The sequence below is a fragment of the Heterodontus francisci genome, chromosome 3 (assembly GCF_036365525.1).
Source record: "Heterodontus francisci isolate sHetFra1 chromosome 3, sHetFra1.hap1, whole genome shotgun sequence".
Classification (NCBI taxonomy): Eukaryota; Metazoa; Chordata; class Chondrichthyes; order Heterodontiformes; family Heterodontidae; genus Heterodontus; species Heterodontus francisci.
Window position 1 is genome coordinate 10703406 of NC_090373.1, and position 16630 is coordinate 10720035.

General features: G+C 42.3%; 1 protein-coding gene across 6 annotated transcripts in view; it reads right to left on the reverse strand.

The window, feature by feature from the left end:
• The window catches only part of smap1 (small ArfGAP 1), a 355453-nt gene that overhangs the window by 22563 nt on the left and 316260 nt on the right, over positions 1 to 16630 (reverse strand). For all 6 annotated transcript variants that reach the window (XM_068020121.1, XM_068020119.1, XM_068020123.1 and 3 more), the window contains one exon: positions 8717 to 8891. In XM_068020121.1, the coding sequence (XP_067876222.1) occupies positions 8717 to 8891 (175 nt within the window). The remainder of the gene's footprint in view (positions 1 to 8716; positions 8892 to 16630) is intronic.

Genomic DNA, 16630 nt, shown 5'->3' on the forward strand with positions numbered 1-16630 from the left:
GAGAAATCCTGAGAATCCAGAGTGGTAGGTGAAACCCCTGATGCCGCATTTCTCCTGGAAAGCCTTCCAGACTAATCCTCAGCGTCACCTGAAAAGAACTGCTCCAAAAAAGATCCTAGTGTCAGCCGTCTATTTGTATTTGCGACGCCAGAATAAAGGGACAACTGATATCATTCCATATCTTCTCCTTCCCCTTCAACAATTAACAAGTATTTTTTTGTCTTTTTTGTAAAGAGATCTCAGCAGAGAAAACTTCTTTATTTTTTCTTTAACCGGAGTGTGTGCACGTTGGGCTAATTTAAGGGAACTTTCACATTTCAATCTGTATGTTAATGCTTTGCATCTTTACTAAATAAGTCTTGTTTTACATTAAATTGATGTTGTTTATTAGAGAAACCTGGTTGGTGGATTTTATTCTGAAATACAAATAGAGTATATAACTGGCCGTATCAGTAACTGGGTAAACATTTAAATATATGTTGTGATGCATGGAGAAGTGGAACGAGAGAAAGTGCACTCCTCCAGCCTCGGTTGTAACATATAATTGGGGCGCTGTGCGGGATAACCCAAAGCTGATGATGTGCAATTGTAAGTGGGGTAATGATAATTGAAAAGTGGAAAAGGAAAACTCCAGGTTTCTTGTGCATTAAAGTTTACACAACCAGAATGACTTCGTCAGTTGCTATGACCTTTCTGGGGAGGGAGGACTTATCCCTGAGTGATTTGAAATATTTAACCAAGGCTGGGCTAAAAGAGTTGGCAGAAAAGTTGGAGTTAGAGTGAAAACCAGGAGCTAAGAAAGCAGACATAATTGAGGTAATAGCACAGCATTTGAAGTTGGAAGGAGGAAAAGGCAATCCAGATGGTAGTTCGGTTGAATTAGCTAGAATTTAGTTGCAGATGTAGCAGTTTGAGCAAGACAAAGAAATGAGAAAACTTGAACTAGAATTTCAAAGGGAAAGAGAAGAGAGGTAGGAGCGAGAAAGGGAATTCAAATTTAAAAAGCTGCAACTAAAACAAAAGGCTGGTCTTGACTCCAGTGAAAATACTTGTGAGGAAAGACCTGACCCCAACCCAGGACCCAGTGGAGAGCTGTTTAAATTTCTGCAAGCCCTCCCACAGTTTGAGGAAAGGTACGTCAAGGAATTTTTCATTTCTTTTGAAAAGATAGCTAAATAAATGAGGTGGCTGAAGGAAACCTGGACATTGCTCATGCAAAGCAGGCTGATTGGCAGAGCTCCTGAGGTTTATACCATGCTTTGAGGGGGCTTCTGCAGATTATGAGATGCCAAAAAAGACTATTCTTGCTGCTTATGAGTTAGTCCCTGAAGCTTACAGGCAGAAATTTCAGAACCTTTGGAAACAGCCTGGACAGACCTGCATAGAATTTGAGAGGGTAAAGTAAATTAATTTTGATCATTGGATGTGGCCACTAAAGATAAGAAGCCTTGTATGAGTCCCTTAAGGAAATAATTCTCCTGGAAGAGTTTAAAAATTCACTCCCTCTGTTAGTAAGAACCCATAAAGAGAACCAGAAGGTTTCGACAGCCAACAGGCAGCTGAGATCACTGATGATTACGTGCTTGTTTACAATCCCAAACCTTTTGTCCGTCACCACCACAAACCCAAGAAGGATAGAAAATGAGTGGGTGAAATTAAGGCGTGTAGCCAGGGACAGGAAGGGACAGCTCGGAATGCCCCAGCATCTCTTCCTCAGGCCAGGAAGGAAGATGTTGATGGTGGAAGTGATGTCCGAAAGCTTCAGTGTTCCACTGCCCCAGTACACACCTTTGTGCAGAATGCTGAAAATTGCGAGGTAAACCCATGGGACCTATTCGGGTACACAAGGCCAATGCAGAGAAGGGGGCACTGACCGAGAGTCTGACAGATCAGGCTATAGCTCTGACTGTGACTCTAAGACAAAGTACAAAAACCACTGAGTGCGGGGGACGTGAACAGGATACCTGAGTGTTATAGGGAATTCTCGTCAAAAAAGAAAAGTAACTGCCTATGCCTTGAGTGAGGCAGGTAAACCTAGAGTTATAGTTAGAGTCAGAGATATACAGCACAGAAACAGGCCCTTCGGCCCATCGTGTCCATGCTGGCCATCAAGCACCTATCTATTCTAATCCCATTTTCCAGCACTTGGCCCATAGTCTTGTATGCTATGGCGTTTCAAGTGCTCATCTAAATACTTCTTAAATGTTGTGAGGGTTCCTGCCTCCACCACCCCTTCAGGCAGTGTGTTCCAGATTCCAACCACCCTCTGGATGAAAAATATTTTTCTCAAATCCCCTCTAAACCTCCTGCCCCTTGCCTTAAATCTATGCCCCCGTTATTGACCCCTCTGCTAAAGGGAAAACGTTTCTTCCTGTCTATGCCTCTCATAATTTTGTATACCTCAATCATGTCCCCCCTCAGCCTTCTCTGCTCTAAGGAAAGCAACCCTAGCCTATCCAGTCTCTCTTCATAGCTGAAATCCTCCAGCCTGGGCAACATCCTGGTGAATCTCCTTTGCACCCTCTCCAGTGCAATCACATCCTTCCTATAGTGTGGTGACCAGAACTGTACACAGTACTCCAGCAGTGGCCTAACTAGCTTTTCATACAGCTCCATCATAACCTCCCTGCTCTTATATTCTATGCTTCGGCTAATAAAGGCAAGTATCCCATATGCCTTCCGAATCACCTTCAGTGACCTATGGACAAGTACACCAAGGTCCCTCTGTACTTCCTGGGGTCCTACCATCCATTGTATATTCCCTTGCTTTGTTAATCCTCCCGAAATGCATCACCTCACACTTCTCAGGATTAAATTCCATTTACCACTGCTCCGCCCATCATAACAGCCCATCTATATCGTCCTGTAATCTAAGGCTCTCCCCCTCACTATTTACGACACTGCTAATTTTCGTGTCATCTGCGAACTTACTGATCATACCTCCTATATTCACGTCTAAATCTAAGGGATACAGGAGTCACCCAAACTCTTTTGCTGGGGATAGGCATAGCATTTCCACCAGAGAGCACACTGAATGCCAAGGTTTTAGTGAATGGTATCGGTGGGGAGTATATACTCATACATTTGTATCGAATGTACCCAGAGAGTGACCTAATGCCCAGAACGGTAACTGTAGGTGATGTCCATTGTTTGCCTGTAGACGGAGTTGACCTACTCCTGGGGAATGATTTGGCCGGAATGAAGGTAGTAGCTTCTCCAGTAGTCTCAAAAAGACCAAGTGAAGTCAAGGAGACAGAACAGTTGCAGGAAAAGTTTCCAGGAATTTTTCCTTCATATGTAGTGATCCAAGCAATGGCTAAACGAGTTCCGTTGTCGGAGGTCAAATTGGCACCAGATAGCCGAATATCTGAAACTTTCTTTGGGGAGTTGGACAATTCGAAGAAAATGTTCAGCAAGTCTTCTCTGATCAAGGTTCAGCAAGCTGATCCAGAGTTAGGTAAAGTGACACAATCGACAAATGAAGCAAAGGGAGTTTTGGAATGCTACTATATTAAAAATGGAGTTCTGATGAGGAAGTGGAGACCGCCTCACAGACCTGCAGATGAAGAACGGATAGTGGTACCACTCAAGTATCACCGGGAAATATTAAGCATGGGACATGTGGGGATCCGGAAGACCCAATCACATATAAGTCGACATTTTTATGGGCCAGGTCACTACCACCATGTGGTGCAGTTTTGTAAAACGTGCCAGACTGTGGGAAAAATGCATTTTAAAATGCCATAAAATTGGCAGTCTAATTCCCATACCAGTTTTTGGAAAACTATTTAGCAGGGTGTTGGTAGACTGTGTGAGATCTTTACCGAAAGCAAAAGCGGGACATCAATATATACTCACTATTTTGGTTTTGGTCACTCGGTTCCCAGATGCCATTCCCTTGAGAACAATTTCTGCTAAGGTAGTGGTAGAAAAGTTAACCCAGTTCTTACACTCAGTTTGGATTAGCGGTATTCAGTCAGATCAAGGTTTCAATTTTATGTCTAAAATTTTTCAGGAAGTTATGAGTAATCTGGGTATAATACAGTTAAAGTTTTCAGCCTACCACCCACAAACACAAGGGGTTTTAGAACAGTACCATCAGACCCTCAGAACAATGATCAGGGCATATTGTCATGAATGTCCCCATGACTGGGACAAAGGGCTGGAATTTATTTTGTTTGCCACTAGGGATTCACCTGATGATTTTTTTTCATTTGTGGGATGTGGGTGTCACTGGCTATGCCAGCATTTGTTGCCCATCCCTAATTACCCTCGAGAAGGTGGTGATGAGCTGCCTTCTTGAACTGCTGCAGTCCTTGGGGCATAGGTACACCAACAGTGCTATTAGGAAAGGCGTTCCAGGATTTTGACCCAGCGACAGTGAAGGAATGGTGATATAGTTCCAAGTTAGGATGGTGTATGGCTTGGAGAAGAACTGACAGGTGATGGTGTCTCCATGCATCTGCTACTCTTGTCCTTCTAGGTGGTGGAGGTCGTGGGTTTGGAAGGTGCTGTCGAAGCAGCCTTGGTGAGTTGCTGCAGTGCATCTTGCATAGGGTACACACTGCTGCCTGCCACTGTGTGTCAGTGGTGGAGGGAGTGAATGTTGAAAGTGATGAATGGGATGCCAATCTAGCGGGCTGCTTTGTCCTGGATAGTTTCAAGCTTCTTGTGTGTTTATTATTTATTTAGAGATACAGCACTGAAACAGGCCCTTTGGCCCACCGGGTCAGTGCCGACAAACAACCACCATTTATACTAATCCTACATTAATCCCATCTTCCATACCACATCCCCACCTTCCCTCAATTCTCCTCCCACCTACTTACACTAGGGGCAATTTACAATGGCCAATTTACCTATCAACCTGCAAGTCTTTGCCTGTGGGAGGAAACCGGAGCACCCGGCGGAAACCCACACGGTCACAGGGAGAACCTGCAAACTCCGCACAGGCAGTACCCAGAACTGAACCCGGGTCGCTGGAGCTGTGAGGCTGCAGTGCTAAACACTGTGCCGCCACTGCGTTGTTGGAGCTGCACCCATCCTGGCAAGTGGAGAGTATTCCATCACACTCCGGATGCGTAGATGGTGGACAGGCACTAGGAGTCAGGAGGTGAGGCGACCAGTTTTAGTCCTTTTGAATTCGTTTATGGACATGAGATAAGAGGTCCTCTAAAACTAATCAAAGAAAAGTTTTTAGAACAGAGGTACGAATCTTCCATGTTAGATTATGTATCCATGTTCTGGGCGCAGCTCATGAGAGCTGGCAAAGTGGCTCAGGAACACCTAAAAGTTTCCCAAACAACGATGAAGAAATGGGCAGACAAGCATGCCAAGACCTGAACATTTCAAGCTGGGGCTGAAATGTTGGTATTACTGCCTTTAAAGGATGAACCGCTGAAAGCACGGTTCAGTGGGCCATAAAGAGTAGTCAAAAGGACTGGTAAAGTAAATTATTTGATTGAAAAAGAGTAGGCTGTGTCACATCAATATATTGAAACAATATCACCACTGGGTGGAGGATATGCAAGAACAAGTATGTCAGGTGGTAGGGACAGTGAAGGATGAAAGGGATAGTGAGGAGGAGGCAGAAGGAGGCCTAGGTAATTCTCAAATTGAACCTACTATCCGGTTAGCTAATACTGAATTGTTAGAGAGATTAGACACTATGTTTTCATATTTAGATGCAGAATGAGAACACGAGGCTACTCACAGCATTTAAAGGAGTCTGTAGGGACAATCCAGGATGTACAACCTTAGCCATACATGGTCATTTCAGTGGATGTAGGCGAATCCACTCCTATAAAACAGCATCCTTATTGCTCAAGTCCAGAGAAACAGGCCCAAAGCCCAGGTGAACGCAGAAATCCAATACATGTTGGAAAACATCAAATTAAATCCAGTCAAAGCAGCTGGAGTTCCCCAGTGGTGTTAGTGCCTAAACCTGATGATTCAACTGGATTTTGCAAAGACTACAGAAAGGCAGTAACAAAGACATAGACTCTTACCCAATTCCTCGCTTGGAAGACTGCATTGACAGAGTTGGCAGTGCCACGTTTCTTAACAAAATGGATTTGTTGAAGGGATACTGGCAAGTTCCTTTAACACCCTGAGCTAAAGAAATTTCAGTCTTTGTCACACCAGACGGTCTTTTCCAATGCCGAATGATGCCATTCAGCTGAAAAAAATGCCCCAGACACTTTTCAGAGACCAACAAACCAAGTGGTAGCCAGTGTTCCTAACTGTGTAGTTTACCTTGGTGATGTTCTAGTACAGTGACACCTGGAAGGATCACTTGGAACAACTAGAAGCTCTGCTTAGAAAATTACAGTTGACTGATTTGCTGATCAACCTTGCCACAAGTGAATTTGCAAAAGCACAGGTAACCTACCTTTGGCATATAGTAGGGTAAGGACAAGTGTTGCCAAGAACAGAAGTACAAGCATTGATGGAGTTCCCTACCCCTAAGACTAAGAGAAATCATGAGGTTTTGGAGGATGTGTGAGTTCTACAAGTTTGTACCAAATTTTAGTACTATAGCTGCTCCACTGACTGATTTGCTACAAAAAAAGAAAGCCAAGGAAGTGTGGTCAGGAGAGCGCCAAGCATCTTTTGGGAAGTTGAAAGCCATTTTGGTCAATGACCAGTGTTGGCTTCCCCAAATTTCAATAAGCCCTTCAAGGTAGCAATTGATGTTAGTGACCAGGGGATCGCTGCAGTCCTTTTACAAGGCGATGAATCGGGCATAGAAAGGCCAGTGGGATACTTATCCAAAAAGCTAAATCGACACCAAAAGAGATACCCAACAGTGGAAAAGGAAACCCTGGGCGTACTACCAGCTCTTAAGCATTTTCAAGTATATGTCTGTCAAGACTACAGAGACACTGGTATATCAAAATACCTTTGTGAAACAATTCAAAAACCAGAATGCCAGACTATTTCAATGGAATTTACTATTGCAGCCCTATCACTTAAAGATTACGCACATTGTGGGGAAAAACAATATAATTGCTGATGCTTTGTCTAGAATTTAACTTTGCTTTGAGTTATTTGAGTAGAAAGATGGTACAGGGCATAACTGTATTCTTCTTCTTCTGTATTAGTTACAGGTAAAGAGTGAATGAGATTGAGTGTGTAAATGTGTTCTAATATTTTTCAGCATCTGTTTTTTTCCCCCCAGTTTGTAATGAAACGCATTTAAAAATGGTGTTTCAATCCTCCAAGGATGGAGGTACTATGAAAGTACTTCTATTTTTTAATATTTTGTAAGGACTCTTGTTTTAAAATTGTGGAAATGAATTCCTTTGGTGGACTGAAGAGATTACATAGATGCTGGACTTAGTTTTTTTAAAAAATAATTGGAAGGGCTTTGGGACTTGGTTTAGAAACACTTACTGGAAGTCATATGTCTTCAGCTAAGTAAACAGTTACAGCCCTGGTGTCTAGGGGGAGTTGTTTACAGAAAAGTGACATGTGAAGATTTATGGTGGTCAAGAGTTGGTTTCGTTTTGGATATTGTTTTGAGTCAGTTTGGGGTCAGCCTGCTGAGAGAGAAGACACTATTTCATCCTTTCTCCACCTCTTTGAGAAATCCTGAGAATCCAGAGTAGTAGCTGAAACCCCTGATGCCGCAGGAAAGTCTGCCAGACTAATCCTCAAAAAGGATTACACCTTCTCGTTTGTTATCTCTTGCCCCACCCCCGGCTCATTTGCTTATAACCTTTGACATTTCTAATATTTGCTAGTTCCGAAGAAGGGTCACTGACCCGAAACGTTAACTCTGCTTCTCTTTCCACAGATGCTGCCAGACCTGCTGAGTGGCTCCAGCATTTCTTGTTTTTATTTCAGATTTCCAGCATCCGCAGTATTTTGCTTTTAATCCTCAAAGAGAACTCCTCCAAAAAGCTTCTATGCGTATTTGGGACGCCAGAATAAAGGGACAACTGATAGCATTCCATATCTTCTCCTTTTCCTTCAAGAATTAACAAGTATTTGGCCAAAGTTTTTTTTTGTCTTTTTTGCGAAGAGATCTCTGCAGAGAAAATTCTTTATTTTTTCTTTAATCGGTGTGTGTGTGCGTGAGAGAGAGAGAGAGAGAGAGAGAGAGAGAGAGAGAGAGAGAGAGAGAGAGAGAGAGAGAGAGAGAGAGAGAGAGAGAGAGAGAGAGAGAGAGAGAGAGAGAGAGAGAGAGAGAGAGAGAGAGAGTGTGTGTGTGTGTGTGTGTGTGTGTGTGTGTGTGTGTGTGTGTGTGTGTGCTGGGCTAATTTATGGGAACTTTCATATTTAAATTTCTGTGTTAATTCTTTGCATCTTCACTGAATAAGTATGGTTTTACATTAAATTGATAATGTTGTTTATTAAAGAAACCTGGTTGGGGGATATTCTGAAATAAAAATACAGTATATAATTGGCCGTATTGGTAACTGGGTAAAGATTTAAATATATGTTGTGACCTGTGGAGAAGTGGAACTAGAGAAAGGCAGTGCACTCCTCCAGCCTTAGTTGCAACAAAAGTATTACTGCAACTTTCATCTAAGGGATACTCAATATTGAAAGTATTGCAGCAATGTTCCTTTAAGTTACTTATGTGACAAGGTGGAATTCATCATCAGAACATAAACCTTCCCATTTCTAGTGCACCTTAAAAGCACCACAATTAGATACTGACACATTCAGCTGCCAAAGCTTTGTATTTTGAACAGTGCCAATACTTTACCTGGAGTGCCTTGTTGTTGTTGTTGCATCGCTCCTGTACCATATAATGATAAGATAGAATCCTTGGACAGTGGTTTCTTAGCAGAGTCTTCTGGTTTTGTTGTTGGTTCAGTGAAAAGATCAAGATCTCCTGCTGCTGCAGATAAGGCTGCTCCTGTTAGTTTTGTGGAAGCGGGCTGTGAAGAGAATGTCAAAAGCTGTGAAAATAGAGTTACAGACAAATGCCCTTATCCAGCATATCAAGAAAGGCAGGAGGAATCGCAACTAAAAGTACTCATTTTATGGGATTCCACTGAACAAATTACAAAGAACAGTACAGCACAGGAACAGGCCATTCGGCCCTCCAAGCCTGCGCCGATCTTGATGCCTGCCTAAACTAACACCTTCTGCACTTCCGGGGCCCATATCCCTCTATTCCCTTCCTATTCATATATTTGTCAAGATGTCTCTTAAACGTCGCTATCGTATCTGCTTCCACCACCTCCCCCAGCAGCAAGCTCCAGGCACTCACCACCCTCTGTGTAAAAAACTTGCCTTGCACATCCCCTCTAAACTTTGCCTCTCGCACCTTAAACCTATGTCCCCTAGTAACTGACTCTTCCACCCTGGGAAAAAGCTTCTGACTATCCACTCTGTCCATACCGCTCATAACTTTGTAAACCTCTATCATGTCGCCCCTCCACCTCCGTCGTTCCAGTGAAAACAATCCGAGTTTTTCCAACCTCTCCTCATAGCTAATGCCCTCCAGACCAGGCAACATCCCGGTAAACCTCCTCTGTACCCTCTCCAAAGCCTCCACGTTTTTTTTGCAACATTTTTCCTAACAGATGGATGCTGCATTTTATAAATGAGGCATTTCCACATAAATTAAATCACCTATATAGGAAGGAAATCACTGGATCATGCTGCATTAAAATGTACCATTGCAGGACCTCTGCTTTTCAAAAAGACCACTTTTAAAAAATCAGTAAATGAGATTACAAGACAGAGAATCCTGTGAGATACGCATGTTCAGCTTACATGGTTTAGTATGATGGGAACAGCAGTACTGAGTGCACCCTTTCCAATTGTTAGAACACAAAATGTTGACTTCTGTTTCTGTGGATACCTTTGAATTTCTAAAATAATCACAAACACAAATTCATGCACTATTATAAAACAAAGCCGGCTGACGGTTGCAGTAATTTGGGAACTCTTGACTTTAGAGTTGTTAGATTAACTAATGGTTAAATTATTGGAAACGACTCACAGGAATTGAGTAGCCTCGATATATAATGATATATTTTCTTAAAAGGTGCCAATATAGACAGGTGGTTTGCTACAAGAATATTATTTGAATTCTGATGAAAATTCATTGACCTGCTGAGTGTTTCCAGAATTCCTGTTTTTATTTGTTATTCAAATTTCTCACTGTGGAAGCAACTAACCAATTGTTCAGGACACAAAATCTTCTACAGGAGACTGACAGAATGTGGTACTATCTTACTGGGGTCCCATCAAAGCAATTTTTAATTCACAAATGGTTCTTCCATATGCAATGGATAGGAGATTTGAAGTACAAATCAAGACAGCATGTGCCATATTAACCTACTGCAGTAAAGGAGGGTACCGGTCACTCAAATAGCACATTATGAAAAAGAATATTTTGGAAATTGAAAGTTTATGTAATCAGTAGCTGAATTTCATCAGGGGCTGTAAAAATATCTCTTCCCTGTTTGGAATGCAGTACAATAGTTCCATCAGTCAAGATAATTAATTCCCAAGGGTACAGTATCCCAACAATTCCAGAAATGCCAACATTAATAAATATTGTATCTAATTTCAAAGAAAATTGTAATTTTTTTTAATGAATCACATCATGTTTTGAACATACTAATCTTCCATGCACAAAAAAGAAAATGACAAGAGCGTAGGGCCCTTTCCGATGCACTGGCCGAGGAAAAACTGTGTTCATTACTCAATGTCATGTCAAGCTGCCTGATGCAAACATCAAGCTTAGCAGTTGTTGAGAGGCAAGCAAGATCTGAACAGAAAACCTCAATGAATAATTCTGCAATGATAAACTCTGCAGAAAAAAACATGTGGGTAACTGCATACAAAAAAAGCCCCCAATTGTTCTAATACCCCCACTGAGGTTTCTAAGCTGTCGAGATCAAAGGCTGATAATGCAGCTGAACATAAGAAAAGTGACAAATGACCATCCTGGCCATTCATGCCCACCCCATCATGAAATGGTGCAAATTGCACTGCTGGTGAGGAGTTTCATCTGCAGACCAACCACATCACGGACAGAAATAAAATGAAAGGACAGAAAAGTATAAGCAGCCCATGTGAGATTTCCTGAAATGCACGAGAGTGATAAAGGATCCGTCAGCTGCAAAAACTTTAAAAATTATCCCAAATCAATTGATGCCAACTGAGGTAGATACCGTCCTCACCCAATGAACAACAAGCCTACCACCACACCTAGGCACATACATAAATGATAGTCAATCCCTCCACTACCGACGCACAGTGGCAGCAGTGTGTACCATCTACAAGATGCACTGCAGCAATGCACCAAGGCTCCTTAGACAGCACCTTCCAGACCCGCGACCTCTACCAACTAGAAGGACAAGGGCAGCAAATGCATGGGAACACCACCTGCAAGTTCCCCTCCAAGTCACACACCATCCTGACTTGGAACTATATCGCCGTTCCTTCACTGTCGCTGGGTCAAAATCCTAGAACTCCCTTCCGAACAGCACTGTGGGTGCACCTACCCCACATGGACTGCAGCGGTTCAAGAAGGCAGCTCACCACCACCTTCTCAAGGGCAATTAGGGATGGGCAAAAAATGCTGGCCTGGCCAGCGACGCCCACATCCCAGTAAAAAATTTTTAAAAAGGAGGTACTGGAGGGTAACTTGCAATGTTCCAAATAAAAAGTCACTGCCTTTTGAAGTGAAAAGCAAATAGAAAAGCAGTTCAGAGCCAAGGTCATTTTTTTTAAAATTAAAACACCAGGGTGCAGAGGAGATTTACTAGGATGTTGCCTGGTATGGAGGGAAGGTCTTACGAGGAAAGGCTGAGGGACTTGAGGTTGTTTTCGTTGGAGAGAAGGAGGAGGAGAGGTGACTTAATAGAGACATATAAGATAATCAGAGGGTTAGATAGGGTGGATAGTGAGAGTCTTTTTCCTCGGATGGTGATGGCAAACACGAGGGGACATAGCTTCAAGTTGAGGGGTGATAGATATAGGACAGATGTGAGAAGTAGTTTCTTTACTCAGAGAGTAGTAAGGGCGTGGAACGCCCTGCCTGCAGCAGTAGTAGATTCGCCAACTTTAAGGGCATTTAAGTGGTCACTGGATAGACATATGGATGAAAATGGAATAGTGTAGGTCAGATGGTTTCACAGGTCGGCGCAACATCGAGGGCCGAAGGGCCTGTACTGCGCTGTAATGTTCTAATTCTAATTCTAATTCAGTTGGTAAAGAAATTCAACTCCTGAGCAACAATTTGAACTCTTTGGGGATATTGCTACCGTTTCTCATTTGCCTTTTACCACCGGTTTGAGGGATTCAAACCGAAAGAAAACAGCACAATGTGTTTGTAAAATAATTGAAAAAACAGCTTAGTATTTTCAAGTACATGGAGAAAAACAATAAACTTCCAGTAAGAATTCTTTTCAGAAGAAACCAACAACCTAACCTGATGTTATTAGTACAGCAATGCACTTTATGCGAGAAGTATTCCCAAGTCGATCTAAATAATCAGAGTGCTCAGAAATGTCAAATCATTCATGAAGTTTGCTTAAAATCTATTGAAGCTTTACTGTGACATTTTAGGATCTGGAAATCACCAAATATAGCAGAGAAATGTTGAAAACTCTTTCACTGCCCTGTATTCTGTAAACAAACAGAATACAGCTTAATCATATTTTCAGTTTGGTGTCAACACTGTTGCAAGATGCAAAAATGCTCCTGCTAACTCATTTTGGCTTTTATTACAGTTCAAAATTTGAAAGAAAGAGCAAGTTGTTAAGATCAGTCAACTTTGTCTTTTGCATGTAACCAATTACCGATTAGATTAATTGTTTTTTTTATCGTACTGGGGATTCAACAACCATCCCATTCCCCATACACTTTTCAGACATTTGCTATTGAGATGGACTAGAACTAGAATTTTGAATCAGATGATTATCAAGTTGTATAGCTACAGTTATAACCACAGGTTACATTCTTAAACCAAGAACACAATTTTTTTTAAAAAAGTCAATAAAACACATCCAGCTTCAGAGAAGAAATGTCTTGCAAGCAACTGGCCCAATTTGAAGAGCAGGCGCCTTGCAGCAGATGGATCATAAGGACTAGGAGCAGGAGTAGGCCGTCCGGCCCCTCGAGCCTGCTCCGCCATTCAATAAGATCATGGCTGATCTTTTTGTGGACTCAGATCCACTTACCCGCGCTCTCACCGTATCCCTTAATTCCTTTATTGTTCAAAAAGATATCTACCTTAGCTTTAAAGACGTTTACTGAAGAAGCGTCAACTGCTTCACAGGGCAAGGAATTCCATAGATTAACAACCCTCTGGGTGAAGAAGTTCCTTCTTAATTCAGTCCTAAATCTGCTCCCTCTAATCTTGAGGCTATGCCCTCTTGTCCTAGCTTCACCTGCCAGTGGAAACATCCTCTCTACTTGTATCTTATCTATTCCCTTCATAATTTTATATGTTTCTATAAGATCCCCCCTCATTCTTCTGAATTCCAATGAATATAATCCCAATCTACTCAGTCTCTCTTCATAAGCCAACCCCCTCAACTCCGGAATCAACCTAGTGAACCTCCTCTGCACCCTCTCCAGTGCCAGTATATCCTTTCTCAAGTAAGGAGACCAAAACTGCACACAGTACTCCAGGTGCGGCCTCACCAGTACCTTCTACAGCTGCAACATAACCTCTCTGCTTTTAAACTCAATCCCTTTAGCAATGAAGGACAAAATTCCATTTGCCTTCCTAATTACTTGCTGTACCTGCAGACCAACCTTCTGCGATTCATGCACAAGGACACCCAGGTCCCTCTGCAAAGCAGCATGCTGCATCCTTTTACCATTCAAGTAATAATCCTTCTTACTGTTACTCCTACCGAAATGAATGACTTCACATTTATTAACATCGTATTCCATCTGCCAGACCTTTGCCCACTCACTCAATGTATCTATGTTCCTCTGCAAAGTTTCACAGTCATCTGCACACTTTGCTCTGCCATTCATCTTAGTGTCATCTGCAAACTTTGACACCCTACACGTGGTCCCCAACTCCAAATCATCTATATAAATTGTAAATAATTGCGGTCCCAACACCGATCCCTGAGGCACACCACTAGTGACTGATTGCCAACCAGAATAGCACTCATTTATCCCCACTCTCTGCTTCCTGTTAGTCAACCAATCCTCTATCCATGCTAATACTTTACCCCTAACGCCATGCATCCTTATCTTATGCAGCAGCCTGTTGTGCGGCACCTTGTCGAAGGCCTTTTGGAAATCTAGGTACACCACATCCACTGGGTCCCCATTGTCCACCTTGCTCGTAATGTCATCATAGAATTCCAAAAGATTAGTCAAGCATGACCTGCCCTTCATGAACCCATGCTGAGTCTGCCCAACGGGACAATTTCTATCGAGATGCCCTGCTATTTCTTCCTTGATAATAGACTCAAGCATCTTCCTCACTACAGAGGTTAAGCTAACCGGTCTATAATTCCCCATCTTTTGTCCACCTCCCTTTTTAAACAGTGGCGTCACATCTGCTGTTTTCCAATCTGCTGGGACTACCTCAGAGTCCAGCGAATTTTGGAAAATTACCGCCAGTGCACCTGCTATTTCTCCCGCCATCTCTTTTAGTACCCTGGGATGCAGTCCATCAGGGCCAGGAGACATCCCAAAGGAATGCTGGGAATCTACAGCTACAGTAGTCTTTCTATATTTTCAGATTAAAGACAAATTGCTCCTTGGGCTCAGACTTTCAAATGTCCCAGAAGATTTCTTCACAAAGCTATAACTGGCAAGAGGCATCAATCGCTCATTGTCTCAGGTATACGCATCCATCATCAGTTAAAATAGTTTGTACAGCAAGATTATTTGCTTTCCTTCCATGTAGGTGCAAAAGCATTACAGTAAAATACATTTAAGTACAAGAATGATATTGAACAGAACAGCAGTGTGAACAGATCAGTCAATTTACAGTACTGTGGTTCTCAGTGAGACAGGCATGTCTCCAAGATGCTGATTTGGATATTGCTTTTATTAAAAATACAACCTTTCGAGCAGAGTCTTTCTTTTAATTGCTGTCGTCAATCCTTTTACTCATTTTCCCAACTTTGTTCCATCTTCCATTTCTCCACCAACTCCCTGCCCCCCCCCCCCCCCCCCCACCGCTAAAATTGCCCTCTTATGCTGGAACCTGATTGTGGAGACATATGCCAGCAGCCCTCCACCACCTCACCCAAGTAATCATTCCTTACACGTGTTCCCAGTTAGAAAGTGTCCTCAGGCAATTAGACAGTCATGGGTTTAGCACAAATGCATCCCTTCAACCAAGTCAATATGTCTATTTTCTGTCAGGGATCATTGGATAGCAATTACTGCATGTCAAGAAATCTGGCTGATTTTGGCCTTCCCTACCCAGAGATATTCATGTTAAATGTAGCATCCTAATGGTTGCCTTGACTAGCTGCTGAATATGGAACCTTCTGTATGGCTTATAAATCACACTGGGCAGTGTTTTACCCACTAAAAAATTCATGAAGCTTGACCTGAAAATGTTTATTGTTCATATGCTTTCTTTGGCCACTATATTTCTGTATTTGGTGCTGTTACCAGAGGATGTGATGTTGTGCAACAGAATTTGTTTTGTGCACCGATGGCCATTGTTGTGGAGCTGTATAACTGGGATTGAGTTTTCTGTCCATTAGAACAAGGTACCATGGTGTTCTGGAGTGCCAACCAGCTACACCAGAATGGTAATGCTGCAGACTTCCCAATGTGGTGAATTACCCATTCAATTAAACCATCATCGGGAGAGGCCTAAAAAGGCACATGTCACTTCAGATGAGCTTGATGTACCTCCTAACTGCTCATCTCAAAGCACCGTTAGTGGAATCTTGGCAGTACACCACCGACCAAGGAACAGTAAATGCTGACTTGGAAAACGTTAAATGGCTGCATCAATGTATAAGAAGTGCTCAAAACATTTCATTCCCTTATACCTACATTTGTTTTCCATTATACCTACTTGAATCATTAATTCCAAAGTAACGAACTGCAAACTACAATAAAAGCTACTCAGATTAGAAATTGTCCATGGAGGTAGATTTTCTGAAGTGACAAAATCAGCATGTAGAACACAAGCATTACAATGATATGCAGTTATCTGGCCCTCCTGTCGACTCAGGCAGTGAATCAGAATAAGTTTTAAAACATTCATCAGGAACCTGTTCTCGTCTCAACTCTACAGGAGACTGACAAAGTAATGACTCATCATTGCAGTACTCAACTCATCCAGAGAGCATGATTTGTCTGCAGTACTCAGCAATCTCCACATTTCAGTTGAAGGGCACACTCTGAGAATAAGTATAGACAGAGCCACATTCTAGTCAGTTAAATGCAGTTCAACCTCACCCAACCAAGCACTGCATGCATTGATTCAGGAATCCTGCAATTGATAGATCAAATCATGCTGACAAACCATATTGGAATTCCAGTATCATAGGAACAGAAATAGGCCATTCAACCCATCGAGCCTGCTCCACCATTCAATATGATCATGGCTGATCTTCAACTTCATTACCTTTTTCTCACATTATCCTCATATCCCTTTACGTCATTTGTATTTAGAAATCTGTCCTCTGAGTAAAGAAATTCCTCCTCCTAAGTG